This window comes from Natator depressus, chromosome 7 (assembly GCF_965152275.1).
Source record: "Natator depressus isolate rNatDep1 chromosome 7, rNatDep2.hap1, whole genome shotgun sequence".
Taxonomy (NCBI): domain Eukaryota; kingdom Metazoa; phylum Chordata; order Testudines; family Cheloniidae; genus Natator; species Natator depressus.
In genome coordinates, this window is record NC_134240.1 from 44,283,303 (window position 1) to 44,298,331 (window position 15,029).

General features: G+C 49.3%; 1 protein-coding gene across 1 annotated transcript in view; it reads right to left on the minus strand.

The window, feature by feature from the left end:
• The window catches only part of TWF2 (twinfilin actin binding protein 2), a 70,626-nt gene extending 62,628 nt beyond the window's left edge, over positions 1-7,998 (minus strand). Inside the window, exon 1 of the mRNA XM_074958278.1 lies at positions 7,877-7,998. Within this exon, the coding sequence (XP_074814379.1) occupies positions 7,877-7,901 (25 nt within the window). The 5' untranslated portion in view covers positions 7,902-7,998. The remainder of the gene's footprint in view (positions 1-7,876) is intronic.
• Positions 7,999-15,029: the final 7,031 nt, after the last annotated feature.

The window sequence follows — 15,029 nt, forward strand, 5'->3', positions numbered from 1 at the left end:
CAGGGCCTGGGCAGCCCGTGTGCAGGGGTCAGTTACCAAGTTGTGATCAGGAGAGGAGTTGCAGAGCCAGAGTCAGGAGCCAGTCAGGGGTTCACGGCAAGAAAAAGGTCTGGAGCAGAAGCAAGCAGGCAGTCTGCATCGTTGCTCAGACAGCTCCTTGAGACGGCTTCTTGGTTTGTATACTGGCATGGGCCAATCAGTGGGCTTCAGAGGCCCACTACAGAGGCTCCATTGGGCGGTACTTCCTGCAGTGTCTAGTCTCACAGGGTCCCACAGCAGAAACCCAGTTTGAGGGTCTGGTGACAACACAGAAGTGCTGGCAGCCCAGAATCCCCAGGTTTTAGTCCTGCAGGTTCTTACAGGGTCTATGAAAGCTACTGTTTAGATGTACAGCAGTGAGGTGGTGGACAGGGGAACTGAACAGGAACTGGACCAACAGCCATGGGGGAGGCCATCTAATTCTCTCTGCTTGCTTGCTTTTCACGTCCATTGGTCTTTTGCAGCAAAACTGATCACATGCCACAGTTGCAGCAGTTTCTAGGGAAGTGTGTTCACTCTGGGATTAAATCTGCATTTTCAGTCCCCCTTAAAGAGTAAAAATTGGGGGAGGGAAAATATGCTGTGTTCAAGTCAGTGTATGTTACAGCCTCTTTCAAAATGCAGTGACGTCAATGGAAAGCCTCCCGGGACTTCAGTGGGCTTTGGATCAGGTCCTATATGAAAGCCAACGTCTCTTTTAGTAAGATACATAAGATCCCCAGATTTGAAAGCATAAAAGAACATCTAGTCTGAGCTTCCTGCATAGCACAGACCACGGAATTTCTCCTAGTAATTTCTGCATCAAGCCCATAAACTTCTGTCTGCGCTTTTAAGAAAAACATCCCGTCTGAATTTAAGAATTGCCATGATGGAGAATCTACCACATCCTTTGATAAGATATTCCAATGGTTATGTACCTCACTCTTTAAAGTTTGCATGTGATTTCCAACCTGATGAGAAGCTGGACACTCCATCTAGGTCATTTTAATGGCTGGCAGGTTCTCTCATTAACAAGGGACAATTAAAGTGAGACAAATCTTATATATCCACAGCTTCATAAGACCGGGGAGGTAGCCCCACATTTGAGATGAGGTCAAACTTCTTGAAAAGTCAGCAATGGAAAACTCAAAGGACTCTCCTTCTTCCAGGACACCCAGCTGGGCTGCTTTTACTTCGAACTGACCACCCTGTCAGCCTGTATTTAATTGTTACTTCCTCCCCAAGCCCTCATGTGGAATTTCCATAAGACTGAGTCACAAATGAAGTCCAATGGATTATCTGAATCCTGTAATAAGATATCTTTTCTTATTTACTCTGTGCCATCTGGACAGCCCAACCCTTTGTTACAGCTCCTGTCCTCTCATGTAGTAGGCATTGAGTATGAAGTAAACAAAGTAGCATCTATTGTTTCAGCAAGGCAGGTATTGCAAGAGCAAGCACTAGAGAAAGGTCACTATGAAACCCAATGGGATCAGAGGAGGAAAGTTATCCTCAGCTACAAAGCAAACCATATCTACATATAACAATTTGCAGGTCCCACCTAAGATATTCTTGGGAACAATTTGTTTTGCTGTCTTCAGCTTCCACAGCAGAGCAGAGGGTGGGGGCAGTCAGGGTAACTGACCCGTGATTTTCTGCCCCAGCTCACGTGTAAGTCAGAGCAGTCTGTGGGCTGCTCTAACTTATGCCAGCTGCGTACAGTTCCCTAGGAACTATATGCCAGCTGGAGATAAATACACTCTAGTCACTCCCTCATCATGCCCATCCCATGCACTGGGGGCTATGGGGAAAGGAGGCATAGTAGCCAGCTCTATGCCTGCTGGTGACGCCTCCCTCAACAAGGGATTTAAGGGTGCATATTTGGGCCGAGACTCTACCCCATTATTTCTGCAGCCTTCCTTATGTGCAGACATGTCTCTCTTCTCTCCTTTCTTGCAGACACAAATTTAGAACTGCCTCACACAAGCCTGCTGAGCTGGCACCTTGTATCAGTGCCGATTTTTAGATATCAGACATGCTGAATCAGAGAACGGAGGCCCTGAAAAGTTTTACCTATCTTGAAGAAATTATTCTCACGTCACTTCATGCTTTCTGCTCTGCTAGTATTTGGCCCTGGCTCAGGGCCTTGCCCCAACTGCTGTGTCCTGCCAGATTGAAAAGTCATGCCTATAAATCTGGGACTGGGCAACAGGGAAGGTAAAGGTGGCACCTGAATCCCTGCATGCTGGAGTCCCCACAATGGAGAGCTGAAGACACAAGTGCTGAGATAAGCACTGGGAAAATGATATTCCACTAAGCCAGCCTGGCACTTAGTAAAGATCCCCCATATTTGTTCATCTTTCCATCTTGCAGCACCTAATGGGGAAAACCTCAGACATTCACAAGAGAAGGCAACACTGGAATCAGATTCAAGCCATCACCATTTCTGATATGACATCATCCATTCTTTACAGGAGGAAAAAGAAGACAATAGCAGCACTATAGTGGGAAATCTCTCCATAGCAGGAGAGGACAAAAAGATATGAAACACACTCAGCAGATTTCCTTAAAGCACTGCCACAGCCTGAGCTCAGTGTCTCAGGCATTTAATAAGCAGATGTATATGTAAAGAGGAAATGTCTACCTCCTAGAAGTTTTAACATGAAGCACTGAATGTGCGTGGAGCCAACCATCATTTACTGCCTCCCAAAGGACAGACAAAGGCTCAGGTCAAATGGCACTGGGTGCTTTAGCCTGCAACGGACAGAGAGCGCTAAGCCTTTCCCACTCTGCACCTTCTACACTGGGGTAAAGCATGCCATTGGAAGTTCAGTAGCACAGTGTGCATCCACATAATTCAGTTTTGAAACCACACTACAAGCTTGTCCCACAATAACGTCTGAGACTTATTAAGGGAGATTGTTTCATACATGATTCTAACTTAACATGGTTCATTACATGTCCAGAAACCACCTCAGATGTGCTAATAAGGTTCCTGGCGGGACAATCTGGAGGTATTAACCCAGATTTCACTCTCACAGCTAAATCCTACCAGGGGAAATTTTAAAACCAGGTTAGCTTTCCCCAGGCCAGACAGTGCTAGAGGCAGGCAGCTGCACCACTATTTGCTACTGACTAGACAAAGTCAAACTGGGTGGGATACAAAGGGGTTCTACCCACTGTTCTCCTCTGTCACTGTGGTGCTGATCTGCAATTACTTAAAAAGAAATTCAAACCTCCTTCCTGTTAACTTGCAGGTTGAGGAGGGAAAGGGTGTGTAACTGGGCTACAAGGAAGACAGGAAGTGATGATGTGCATTGCCCTGGAGAGAGACCAAAACAGCACCAGGTTCATGGCTGACTGTAAGGGCGGGCACTATGAGTCACTTCTCAGGAACCTGACCACACCAACCCTTGAGAGATTTCAGAGGATGGGGGAAATAAAATTGACTAACTTTGGAATTAACTCTATTCTGCCCAATGAAGAATGCACCTGGTCTGAGAGTGGAGTGAAGAGAAGGGGGAGGAGGTGCAAGGCTTAATCTACTCTTGTATTTTTCTTTATTTCTGTGACCTACTGGGCTACATTATAATGCTGTGCACATGACATGGGATATGGAGCTTCTCCTCCCTCTCCCCACGCAGGCCATCAGCTCAAGTTTGGCCCATGATGGCTGGAACTCATTCCTGTCTGATGGCTGCTTACTGGCTTTTGTGAAGTGAACCGATGGGTTTCACTCCAGTTTCTGGTAGCAGGGATCCAGCATCTAAATTCACACCAGGATTGGCAGCCTTAGCAGAGATGTATAGGACTGGACTGGCCATAGACTCCACCCTTATTCCAGATGAAGGAGGCAGCACTCTGGCAGAGCACCCTGGATAGCCCATGACAAAGAGGAGTGTCCTAGCCACTGGATAACAACATTGATGGTTATGCCAGAATGCTGAGATCCAATATAATGAGTCACACATCATTGCATCAGAAGAGCCTAGAGTAACAAATATGTAATACCCTCAATAACCGTTTCTCAATACAGTTCTTTCTGGAGTATACAAAGGGAGAGGCTATTCTTGGCTTTCTCCTTGAGTAACAGAAGTTTATTCAGGAAGAAAGTGGCTGAGCCACTAAGTAACAGCGACCATAAATTCAACACACTTGCAAAAAGATCACACCAATGTGTTTAATATAAGGAAACATTCAGTATTACTGAGATCTATTATACTGCCCACTCTATCCAGGGTAGTGGAAGAAGCATCACTGCTTGATTCATTAAAATCAGACTGGACAAAACACGGAAGTATATACTTTAGAGAACAACCAATTTATTTGAGCATGAGCTTTCGTGAGCTACAGCTCACTTCATCGGATGCATAGGGTATGCATCCGATGAAGTGAGCTGTAGCTCACGAAAGCTCATGCTCAAATAAATTGGTTGTTCTCTAAGGTGCCACAAGTACTCCTTTTCTTTTTGCGAATACAGACTAACACGGCTGTTACTCTGAAACCTTTAGAGAACAATCGTGCTTCGTTCATCCCCTTGGACAAGACGACCTCAGAGGTTGCATCTCTAACTTCTATGCTCTCATAATGACGGTGTTGCTTAATTTATGCAACATTTTAAGTCTTGATTAATATTGTAAGTTAGTTACCAGGTAGAAAAACAATATAAAGTAATGAAAAGCCCCACACAGTTAGGACTCTTAAATCCACGTACAATTACCATCACCTCCCATGGCTCATTTAGCCTCCCTCCGTCAACTGTCTAGCTATTTTTTCTGAAGCTACCTTCTTCATTCAGGAACAGTCAGCTGCCACCAAAGAAGTTCTAGAGGACATTAAAAAGATAATTCTTACTAATATCCAAAAAATAGCTGCCCCCTCAGGGTAGTCAGAATTTGGAGATGCCTCCAAGGAAATTCAAGGGAAGCATTCTAAGTATCACCCCCATGGCCCCTAGAAGTAAATATGGCACCAGTGCTCCACAGCCGTTTTAGGGGGCATTGTGGTAGTGGAGGGGAGACACAAAACCAATACCCTGATCACACGTGCTCATTAAAGATCCCGTGGCTAGACTAGGGCTGTTAGCGCCAACGTAATAACCAGACTCTAATTTAGGGAACTATATTCTGACTATTGAAATTCCTCCAACCGAACCCCCAGAGGAAAGCATTCCTTCCTCTTGCTAAAACAAACAAAAAGTCGTGTAGGTTTGCTGTTGCAGATTGGTAGTCATGTTCCAGCCCAGAGGCACCTGCAAATCTGTAAAAGGTGAACACACAATTGGCACTTAAACAGTAGTGTTAAGAACTTTGGAACAAAGCTTCTAGAACAAAGGCTCCAACCAGATATTCTATCAACTGGGATGGGACTTATCAAAGGACCAAGAGTACACCTGAAATCCAGGAAGTTAACTCTGGCTGGTCCCATGAAATGTTTGGCTGGCCATAAGACATATAGCCTCAGCAACTAGGGACGCAGTGACACACCCACAAATGTATCTTTTGGTTGCATTCTCAGTTGTTAATGCCCATTCAGGACTGGGATCTGCTTTGGAGGGATGGGATGTGCCTAAACTTGTACAGCTGAATAGCTGATCTAAGGGCTTCCTGTAGATTACAAAACCACCATACCAGTGCACTACTCTCTGCCATCGAGAGCTGTCCATGCTAGAATATTTCTACTAGTAGCATAGACAACCAATGCAGTGACTGTTTCCAACAGTAATAACAGTGTTCTGATTTAACCAAGTTTTTAAACACTCAAGGACGTAACACTACTGACATAAGAACGGCCATACTGGGTCAGACCAAAGGTCCATCTAGCCCACTGTCCTGTCTTCCAACAGTGGCCAATGCCAGGTGCCCCAGAGGGAATGAACAAAACAGGTAATCATCAAGTGATCCGCCCAGTCACCCATTCCCAACTTCCGGCAAACAGAAGCTACAGATACCATCCCTGCCCACCCTGGCTAATAGCCATTGATGGACCTATCCTCCATTGATTTATCTAGTTCTTTTTTTTAACCCTGTTATAGTCTTGGCCTTCACAACATCCTCTAGCAAAGAGTTCCACAGGTTGACTGTGGAACGGATGGATAGCTGGGCCAAACCAGAGCAGTGTGGGTCCATGTGAATACCAGACAGGCAATGTGAGTGAGTGGAGCTGGGCAGCCAGGATTGGGAGGAGCTTCCCTAGTCTGGGAGGGCAGCAGAGTGCTGAGCATGATGGACCCCGGTGAATCCCAGGCAAAAGATGGGAGTGTTGGACCCTGTAGCTGGTGAGTGGAGGAGCTGGGGGCAGCCATGAGTCAGATATATGTCAGAATTGCTGGGATGTGCGTGAGAGCTGTCAGAAGGTTGTTGCCATATATGCGGGCAGCAAGGGGCATTCGGAGGTCTGTATGTGAGTTGGGCAAAGAATGGCATTCTGGGGTCTCTATGGGGTGGTGTCACTTTAAGGAAGATGCCCCTCCCCAATTTCCACAATGCATAGGACCCCCAAATTCTTTAATCTGGGCCTGATTAGATATTAGTGGATCTTTAAGTGACGCTGCTGGGACAGTCTCATGCAGTTTTGAGAGATGTAATGCGTTTATCATCAAGTCTGGCTTTGTATGCCTGTCTGCTCCCTGGAAATTCTTTGTAAAATTGTTACAAATAAGAGAGTAAAAGGTATGAGAGATGAATATTTCAACTCCTCCCCTGCCCTCCATCCCCACATTAGCAAGGCACTGCTGCCTTTAGTTCTGGATCAAACCCTGAACTCTCTTCAAACTTTCACAGCCATGACACATCTAGAGTTGAAATGAGACCCAAGTAAATCTAAAAACTTAGATACTATTTAAGCTTCAACTAGACTTTTGTGGGACCACGTTAAAAAATGACACACACAAATCAAGCAGCCACCTGCTTTGCAGAAAGCGAAATGGTTCCCGAGATTATGATTCACACTGCAGAGCTAAACGTGTTGTTACGAGATAATGGAGCAGCAAAGGAAAAGCAAGAACATTCAGATGGACAAAGTTACTGATAAACAGCTTACTAGGCACAAAGACAGGACACTAAGATATCTATAGGATGCATTTGCACCCATTTTCTATGAAACCAAATATTGGCAGGGAACATTTATAGAAACCATAGGAGAGAAGATGCTGCAGCCATACCAAGCTCAGTGCTGTAGAAGGGAAGATGCTGAAGGCTTAGTGAGAGGCAGGATGTTTAAGCCATGGAGGACAGATGCCCTGGCAAGTCTATAGGCTTTATAGCCGAGATACTACCACATACACACGCCTAAGAATATAAGGGCAGGATGCCAGTACAGACAGCACATACAGGCTCTGTACTTAGCTTGTAAGCGCTTTGGGGCAAGGACTCTGTTTTTGGTCTGTATCTGTACAGAGCCTGGCACAGTGGGGTCTGGGGCTCCCAGGCATTACCGCAATACAACTACTAAACAGCAGAAATATGACTGCCAGTAGGAGGAGGGAGTGGGATACACAACCTCCCCAGGGACATCTATTGCTCTGGGTCTACGGACTGTACAGGGCCAAGAACTGGAGAAGGGGCGCTGCTGTGGGTCGGGCAGTACATAGGGCACATGGGGAGCCAGGCGCGCCGAGGAGACATGCAACCCCCCTGGGGCAGAGATCCTGCTCCAGGCTCCACAGGGTCCCGCTAGAAGGGCATCAATAAGGGAGAGGGTAGGCTGGGGGGCGCAGCCCGGACCCCCAGGGAGCCGCGGCAGCGCGGCCAGGGGAGGTCCGGCCCGGGCGGGTATTGCGGCCCGGTCCGCGCGGTGAAAGAAGGTTCGGTTCGGTTCGGTTCCGGCCCGGCCCGGCCGAGCGGCCCCGCGCCCTTACCGTGGATGCCGGTCTGGTGAGCCATGGCTCCGCTCGGCTCCGCTCCCGCCCTGGCCGCTGCGTCCCGGGCAGGAAACGGCTCTGGCAGCAGCGCCGCCCGCTTCCGGGTTCCACCGCCTCTGCGGGGCGGGGCCTGGCTGGGCTCCGCCCCTAGGCAGGGCGGTGGGGCCCGCGGGGGGCCCGGACCCTGCACAGCCCAGAGACCCTGCGAGCCCTCGGGGTGAGGGGGCTGCGCCCCTGGCAGGGCTGCGATGGGCGGAGCACCCGGGCTCGCTTAGCCAGCTAGCCATGGGCCTTACGGGCCCCGGTACACGGGGAACGGCCTCGTGCCAGCTGAGGGAGTGGGCTGTGTTGGGCGCTGTACACGCGTCTTGTCCCTGGCCCGCTCCGGGCGCTGCACACACACCTCGTCCCAGCTCCTGCCCCGCGCTGGGTGCTGGACACACACCTCGTCCCAGCTCCTGCCCCGCCCCGTGCTCGGCGCTGCGCACACACCTCATCCCTGCCCCGCCCCGTGCGGGCGCTGCGCACACACCTCATCCCTGCCCCTGCCCCGCCCCGTGCTGGGCGCTGCGCACACACCTCGTCCCAGCCCCTCCCACATGCTCTGCTAGGCTCTGTACGCGCACCTCGTCACAGCTCCTGCTCCGCACCGTGCTGGGCGCTGTACCCACCTCATCACAGCCTCTGCCCCGTCCCATGCTGGATTCTGCACACACCCCTCATCCCTGCTCTGCATCGTGCAGCGCGCTGAACACACACCTAGTCCCAGCTCCTGCCCAGCCCCATGCTGGGTGCTGTACACACACTTCGTCACAGCTCCTCCCCCACGCTGTACTGGGTGCTCCCTACCCCAGCCCCTCCTCTGTGCTGTGCTAGGTGCTGTACACACACCCTGTCCCAACCCCTGCCCCATGCTGTGCTGGTCACTGTACACAGACCTTGTCCCAGCCTCCACTCCACTCTGTGCAAGGCGCTGTAAGCACCTTGTCACAGCCCCTGCCCCACACTGTTCTAGACGCTATAGATACATGTCCCAGCCCCTCCCCCATGCTCTGTTAGGCTCTGTATGCACACCTCATGACAACCCCTGTCCTGCACCTTGCTGGGCACTGTACACGCACCTCGTCCCTGCCCCGTGCTATGCGCTGTACACACACCTCGTCCCAGCCAGCCCTCACTGTACACACACCTTGCACTGCCCCTGCCCCACACTGTGCTGGGTGCTGTACACACACCTTGTCCCAGCCAGCCCCATCCCATGCTCATGCACGAATAGAAATCAACATTGGGGCTGGCACGTGCCTGGCAGAGCCAGGAATAGATCCCCGGGTTCTCAAGTCCTAGTTAGGTGCCCTACACACTAGGTCATGCTACTGCTCAGACCCTCTCCCACGCCTGGTCAGGTGAAGGGGCACTGGGAGACTGAAGCCAGGCCCAACAGGCTGCACCCTGTATCGGTGCCCACTGAACTCGGACATCTGCAGCATTGACAGGAGAGCTTCACTAAGGTGGGACCAGTAGAAAAAGTGAGCCAACATCCCAGCCTTATTATAGCTCTCAATAGATTCCACTGGGTGCTGCCCAATAATATGGAAACCTTGCCCCTCAGGGCCTGTCCCAAAGGTGCCCCTTCAAGTCCAGCCCTCTCTTGGAGAGGAAACAAACTGGCCTCAGCGGCCTCGGCTGAGGAGCGGCCATAGCTGAATTGCCAGCCAGGGTGAAAAATGTTTTTGGTGCTGCCCCCTCCACCAAGCAAAAAAGACCCCAACCCCACCAGCCAGGCAACCAGCCAAGCAAAATAAAGAGGGTGGCCAATCAGAGCAGAGGAAAAAGAAAAAGCCCAGCAGCACAGCTGCACTGCACCCCATGCAAGTCAGTGACCCACCTGCTTGCCTACCCTCGTCCCAGCCCTGCTTGGGCTGATCTCTGCCTCTAACCACCTGGTGACACATGGGGGCTATTGCATCATCACCTGAGCTCCCAGCATTGGTTGTCCCCATTAAACCACATTTGGGGGCTTCTCCTGGATAGAGAGGAGAGCTACAGCTACACACTCCTGCCCCAGCATCTGACCTGATGTGCCCACTTCCAACCCTGGGTTGGGTAAATCCCCCTCTAAAATAGCCCCTGTAAGTGCCCGGCAGTCTTTGCTGGAGGCTGCACCATTAAAAGTGGCAGATACCCCATCCCTGAGCCTCCTCTGCCTGGTTCCCAGAGGCTCTTCTCCCAGTACAGCTTTTTAATACAGCTGCTATTTTAGATTCTGGGAGAAGTGCTGTTTTCACAAGGCCTTCCCTTGGCATTGCTAGCCACCTGTGACTGCACATTTTGCCAGCTGGGGGTTGCTTCAGTGCCAGTTTTCCCTGCAGGCTCCTACACTGACTTTCCTGACCCTACCACCACATCCTTGACCTTGACTTTGACTTCTCCAGATCCACCAGGCAGTTATACAGCTGAGCTGCTCTTCTCCCCTTCTCAGGCCTGCTGTGGGCCAGCTCACAGCCACTCCTGGCTCCTACCCTCTGGGGTTCTAGCTGCTGCTGCTGCTGCTGCCACCCCTCAGAGATTGTTCCTTGATCTTCCCTTTGCAGCCTCTATCCTGATGCTCACTGTAACCCTTCCCAGTCCTGATTGCTGTGTGTCACACTGGGCCCTCTACTGACCAGGTGCTGACCCGGGTGTCTTTCTCCTTCCTTAGATAACTTGTGGCTTGATTCACCTCCTCCAGCTCATCACCAGGTTGAAGACACCTACTTGTGAGTCAATCCGTCACACCTGTGGCTCCAGAGAACCTACGCATTTCAATCCTGATGCCTGGCACACTTACACATCCCCTCCTACCTAACCTCTAGCCTTGCAGCCCCTTCTGCCTCTGCTCCAACTTTTACAGCTGGCTGCCAGGGTGGGCAGGGCTTGATGCTTCTGTCACGCCTTCCTCTGCCAGCCAATCAGTGCCCTCCCTGCCTTCAACTCCTCCCATCAGAGATTTGGTAGGAACTGAGCAAAGCTGAGAGCAGGAGCTGGATTTCTGAGCCCCAAGGTGGAAAAAAGCATCTCTGAAGTACTGCCATGCAGAGGGAGCTTGGCTAGGCCCAGGGGAAATGAAGAAGCATGACAGGTGTTTTGGGGATACTGGGGAGCATTGCTGGCTTTGGGAGGAAAATTGATTAAGTTGTGGGGCAGACTGGCAGATGTCTGTGCATGTTCCATACACATTTCATCCTTAAGTGGAGGTTGTGGAGAAACAGCAGCAGCAGAAGGGGAATAGGGGCACAGGAGGGGAAGGGGGGCAGAGGAAAGGGAGAGCAGGGGGCAGAGTAGCAGCAGGAGGTGTTGGGGGAGAAGCTTGAGTCAAGTGGGTGACCTAAGGGCAGTGATGGAGAGTTGGGATGGAATTGAGAGGAGCTGGTGGATTTTGATAGGGAGAGGGGTCCAGTGGGACACTCCCTTTGAAATGTATGCATATTGCATGCAGATTTAATCTGTATTGTATCCACATTTTTCAGGCTTTTTGCCTTACCGACATGGATAGGTCTGTCTCTAGCCTAGATAAGGAGATGAAGGGTCTGAGGAGGGACCCTAACTAAGATTCCTGAGGAGAGGAGGCTGGGAACAGAGGGCAAAAGAGATAGTGTACTGGGCAGAGAAGGGCAGTTGAGTAATCCTGCCAGGGCAATATGGTGTCAAGAGAAGCTGTAGGAAGACATAGGACAAGGATAACACTGGAAAAAAAGGGGACATAAGAACAGCCATAGTGGGTCAGACCAATGATCCAGCTAGACCAGTTTCCTGTCTTCTGACCGTGACCAATTCCAGGTTCCCCAGAGGGAATGAACAGAACAGGCAATCACCGAGTGAGCCATCCCCTGTCGCCCACTCTCAACTTCTGGCAATCAGAGGCTAGGGACACCCAGAACATGAGGTTGCATCCCTGAACATCTTGGCTAATAGCCATTGATGGACTTATCCTCCATGAATTTATCTAGTTCTTTTTGGAATCCTGTTATAATCTTGGTCTTCACAGATCCCCTGGAATGAGTTCCACAGGTTGACTGTACATTTTGTGAGGAAGTACTTCTTTTTGTTTGTTTTAAACCTGCTGCCTGTTAATTTCACTGGGTTAGCCCTGGTTCCTGTGTTATGTGAAGGAGTCAATAACTCTTCATTATTCACTTTGTTCACACCAGTCACGACTTTATAGACCTCTATCATCCCACCTTAGTCATCTCTTTTCCAACCTGAAAAGTCCCAGTCTTTTTAATCTCTCCTCATATGGAAGCTGTTCCATACCCCTACTCATTCCTCCCCCCCTTTTCTGTACCCTTTTCCAATTCTAACATATCTTTTTTGAGATGGGGTTACCAGAACTGCATAGTGTGGGTGTACCACAGACGGTCTCTCTTCCCTAAAACTTAGAAAGGCCAAATCTTAGAGTACAACATGCAGTTTGCTGTTTCTCTCCCACTCCCTTCATCTTCACCTCCAGAAAAACCCACTGCTAGCAGAGCAGGTTCTTTGCTCTCCCTGAATGAACAGCACAAAGATGCTCAAATCAGCTAGCACCACCTACTGGCAATGCCACCAGCTTTCCTGCTTAAGGAACAGGTTAGAAGTCACAAGACAGATTACTTTCTTCCATGGAAGAATGTGTGGGAGGGGACATGGGAAAGAAGAGGAACTTCTCAGAGGCCTTGTCTGTATCAGAAAACTTCCACTAGTGGAACCAAATGGATTTGAAATAGATTCAGTTACACCACTGAAACCACAGTGCAGATGAACTTAAACCCTTTTAAGCCCCTGCCCTGATACCAGTTTAGTTTCATTCAGTAAATTACCAAATTAATACTTAGAGAGACAAGGTGGGTGAGGTAATACCTTCTTTTATTGGACCAACTTCTTTTGGTGAGAGACACAAGATTTCCAACTTACACAGCTCTTCTTCTGACCTCATCAACAGAAACTGCTCCAATAAAAGGTATTACCTCACCCATCTTGTCTCTCTAATATCCTTGGACCAACACAGCAACACCTACACTGCATACAAATTAATACTTACACAGGTGACAAAAACAAAGGAACAGGGATTATCTTTTTATTGTGTGCCTGTATGACGCCTAGCTCTCTGGTGCTCATTGGGGTATCTGTACACTGCCTCACTACCATAATCAAACAAGCATCCTTCTCTGCTGCATTACAATCAACACGTGGAAGAAGCCAAACAGAGAGAATTTGTATAATCCAATGTGCTTTTCACCATTTGTTTTCTGCTCTTGACTCAACTTGGACAATCAAAAGAGTTTCTCTTTTTGCCCGTAGTCACTTTCACTTCCTGGTCCTAGCAGAGTGGTTATTTTGGGGTTGTGGGAGTAAATATCAAGCTAAACAAGAGCATGTTTTATTTCCAAATAGGAAAATGTTTGCAAGAACTGATGGCAGCATTTAGTTCAAACCCCACATCTGGGTGCAAAACTATCCGACAGTGTCTCTTTAATTGAATCTTTTTATTTTGGTGGGCTTTCATGCACCTCTAGGAACAACACAAATATAAATTGCAAGTCTCTGTGCTTCATCCTTCTCTCCCCGGCCCTCACAAGTTTCACTTCTGCTTTTAGGTTTCATCAGAATAATTATTTTTAGTATATGTATCACAGCAACACCCAGAGCAGCCTTTGCTCTTCCCCAGTCTTGGACTGGCCTGGTCCCAGTCCTGTTCTCTGGTATAGCCCAATCAGTTACATTGGCCTCTTGGAGTTGTCCTTTCAGGGGCACAGACAAGTTACTAAATACACAAAAGGAGAAAGAAAGGAACAGCAGGGATAGAAAATCCAGTTCTCTTTTTGATGTCGATGTTCAATTGCAATCTCACTGCTGAAAAGTTTGGGCAAAACTCCCATTGACTTTATGGGGGCCAGGGCTCCATCCATAGGCGCCAACTTTCCCCAGCGCCAGTGGGTGCTCTCCCCCCCCCGCCCCTGGCCCCACCCCAACTCCACCCTTGTGTTGAATATATTTTTATGTGCTTGTGTTATTTCTTGGAAGTCTCCAGCTACCTGGCAAGTAAGTGGGGATTACTCTGTAGTTAGAATTTTCCGCCCAAGCTGCCCTGGTGACCCTGCCAGGAAGGAGCAAGGGGGGTGGAGGCACCACCAAATAATTTCATAGGAAAAAAAGAAAAAAGATACACCCCACTGAGTGGGTGGCGGGATCCAAAAGAGCCCAGACCTGGCCATCAAAACCTGTAAGCGGATTGGCATTAAAGGAGGTAACCAGGTGGAGAGGGGTCGCTACATAGGCTAGTGATGAAGACAAGGCCAAGGAGGAGATGAGCCAGTGCCATTTTTCCATAGGCCATTATTGAGTACTCTCGGGGCCACAGGTAGGGACTGCTGGTCTAATAGGTAATGAAAACACAGAACCCAAAATGTGTATTAACTGCCCCATTTTCCAGGGTGGGAATCATAACAAATGCTATTGGGAAACACGGGCATTCAACAGCAACATCCCGGGACCCAAGGGAGGTGTCTATGTCAAACTTGGTGACAATACTTAGCACTTAGATAACTTTACAGACACGAATTAATCCTCACAACCCTGAAGTCCCATTAGGTAGGATGGTAAATATTACCTCCATGGGGGAGGTGCAGACAGGACAATGCAGCAGATTCAGAGCCAGAGCAGAGTCCTGCAAAGCAGCAGGATTGGGCGGTAAGGGATCCAGGTCTGGAGATCTGCTTGGAACCGACACAGCCACGAGTTAGCAAGAAACTAATATGTTCTCTGGGCTGGGGAAGGAAAGACTGTAGACATGGGGTAGAAAGCTTTGTGTAGGAGACCGGAGAAGAGCAAACAGTGTGGGAGTGGAAGAAGTTGCTCAGTGCTTTGGGGGGAATCCAGTAGTTTTGGAGGGTCAGAGGCCCATTTAATTTGCCCCTGCATTAAATGACTTACCCAAAACCATAGAGGTAGTCAGTGTCAGAGCTAGCACTAGCCTCAGGAATTGCTAACTCGCAGTCCTGTGCTCAGACCACTGCCCTTTTCTAACCTACGCCAAGGACCTCTTTCATTCTGGTTTTGTCCTTCAGTGGTTGCTCAAGTTCGTACAGTGCCTTAAATGTGCCACTTTGACATCATCTTTACTAGCCATCAGGAA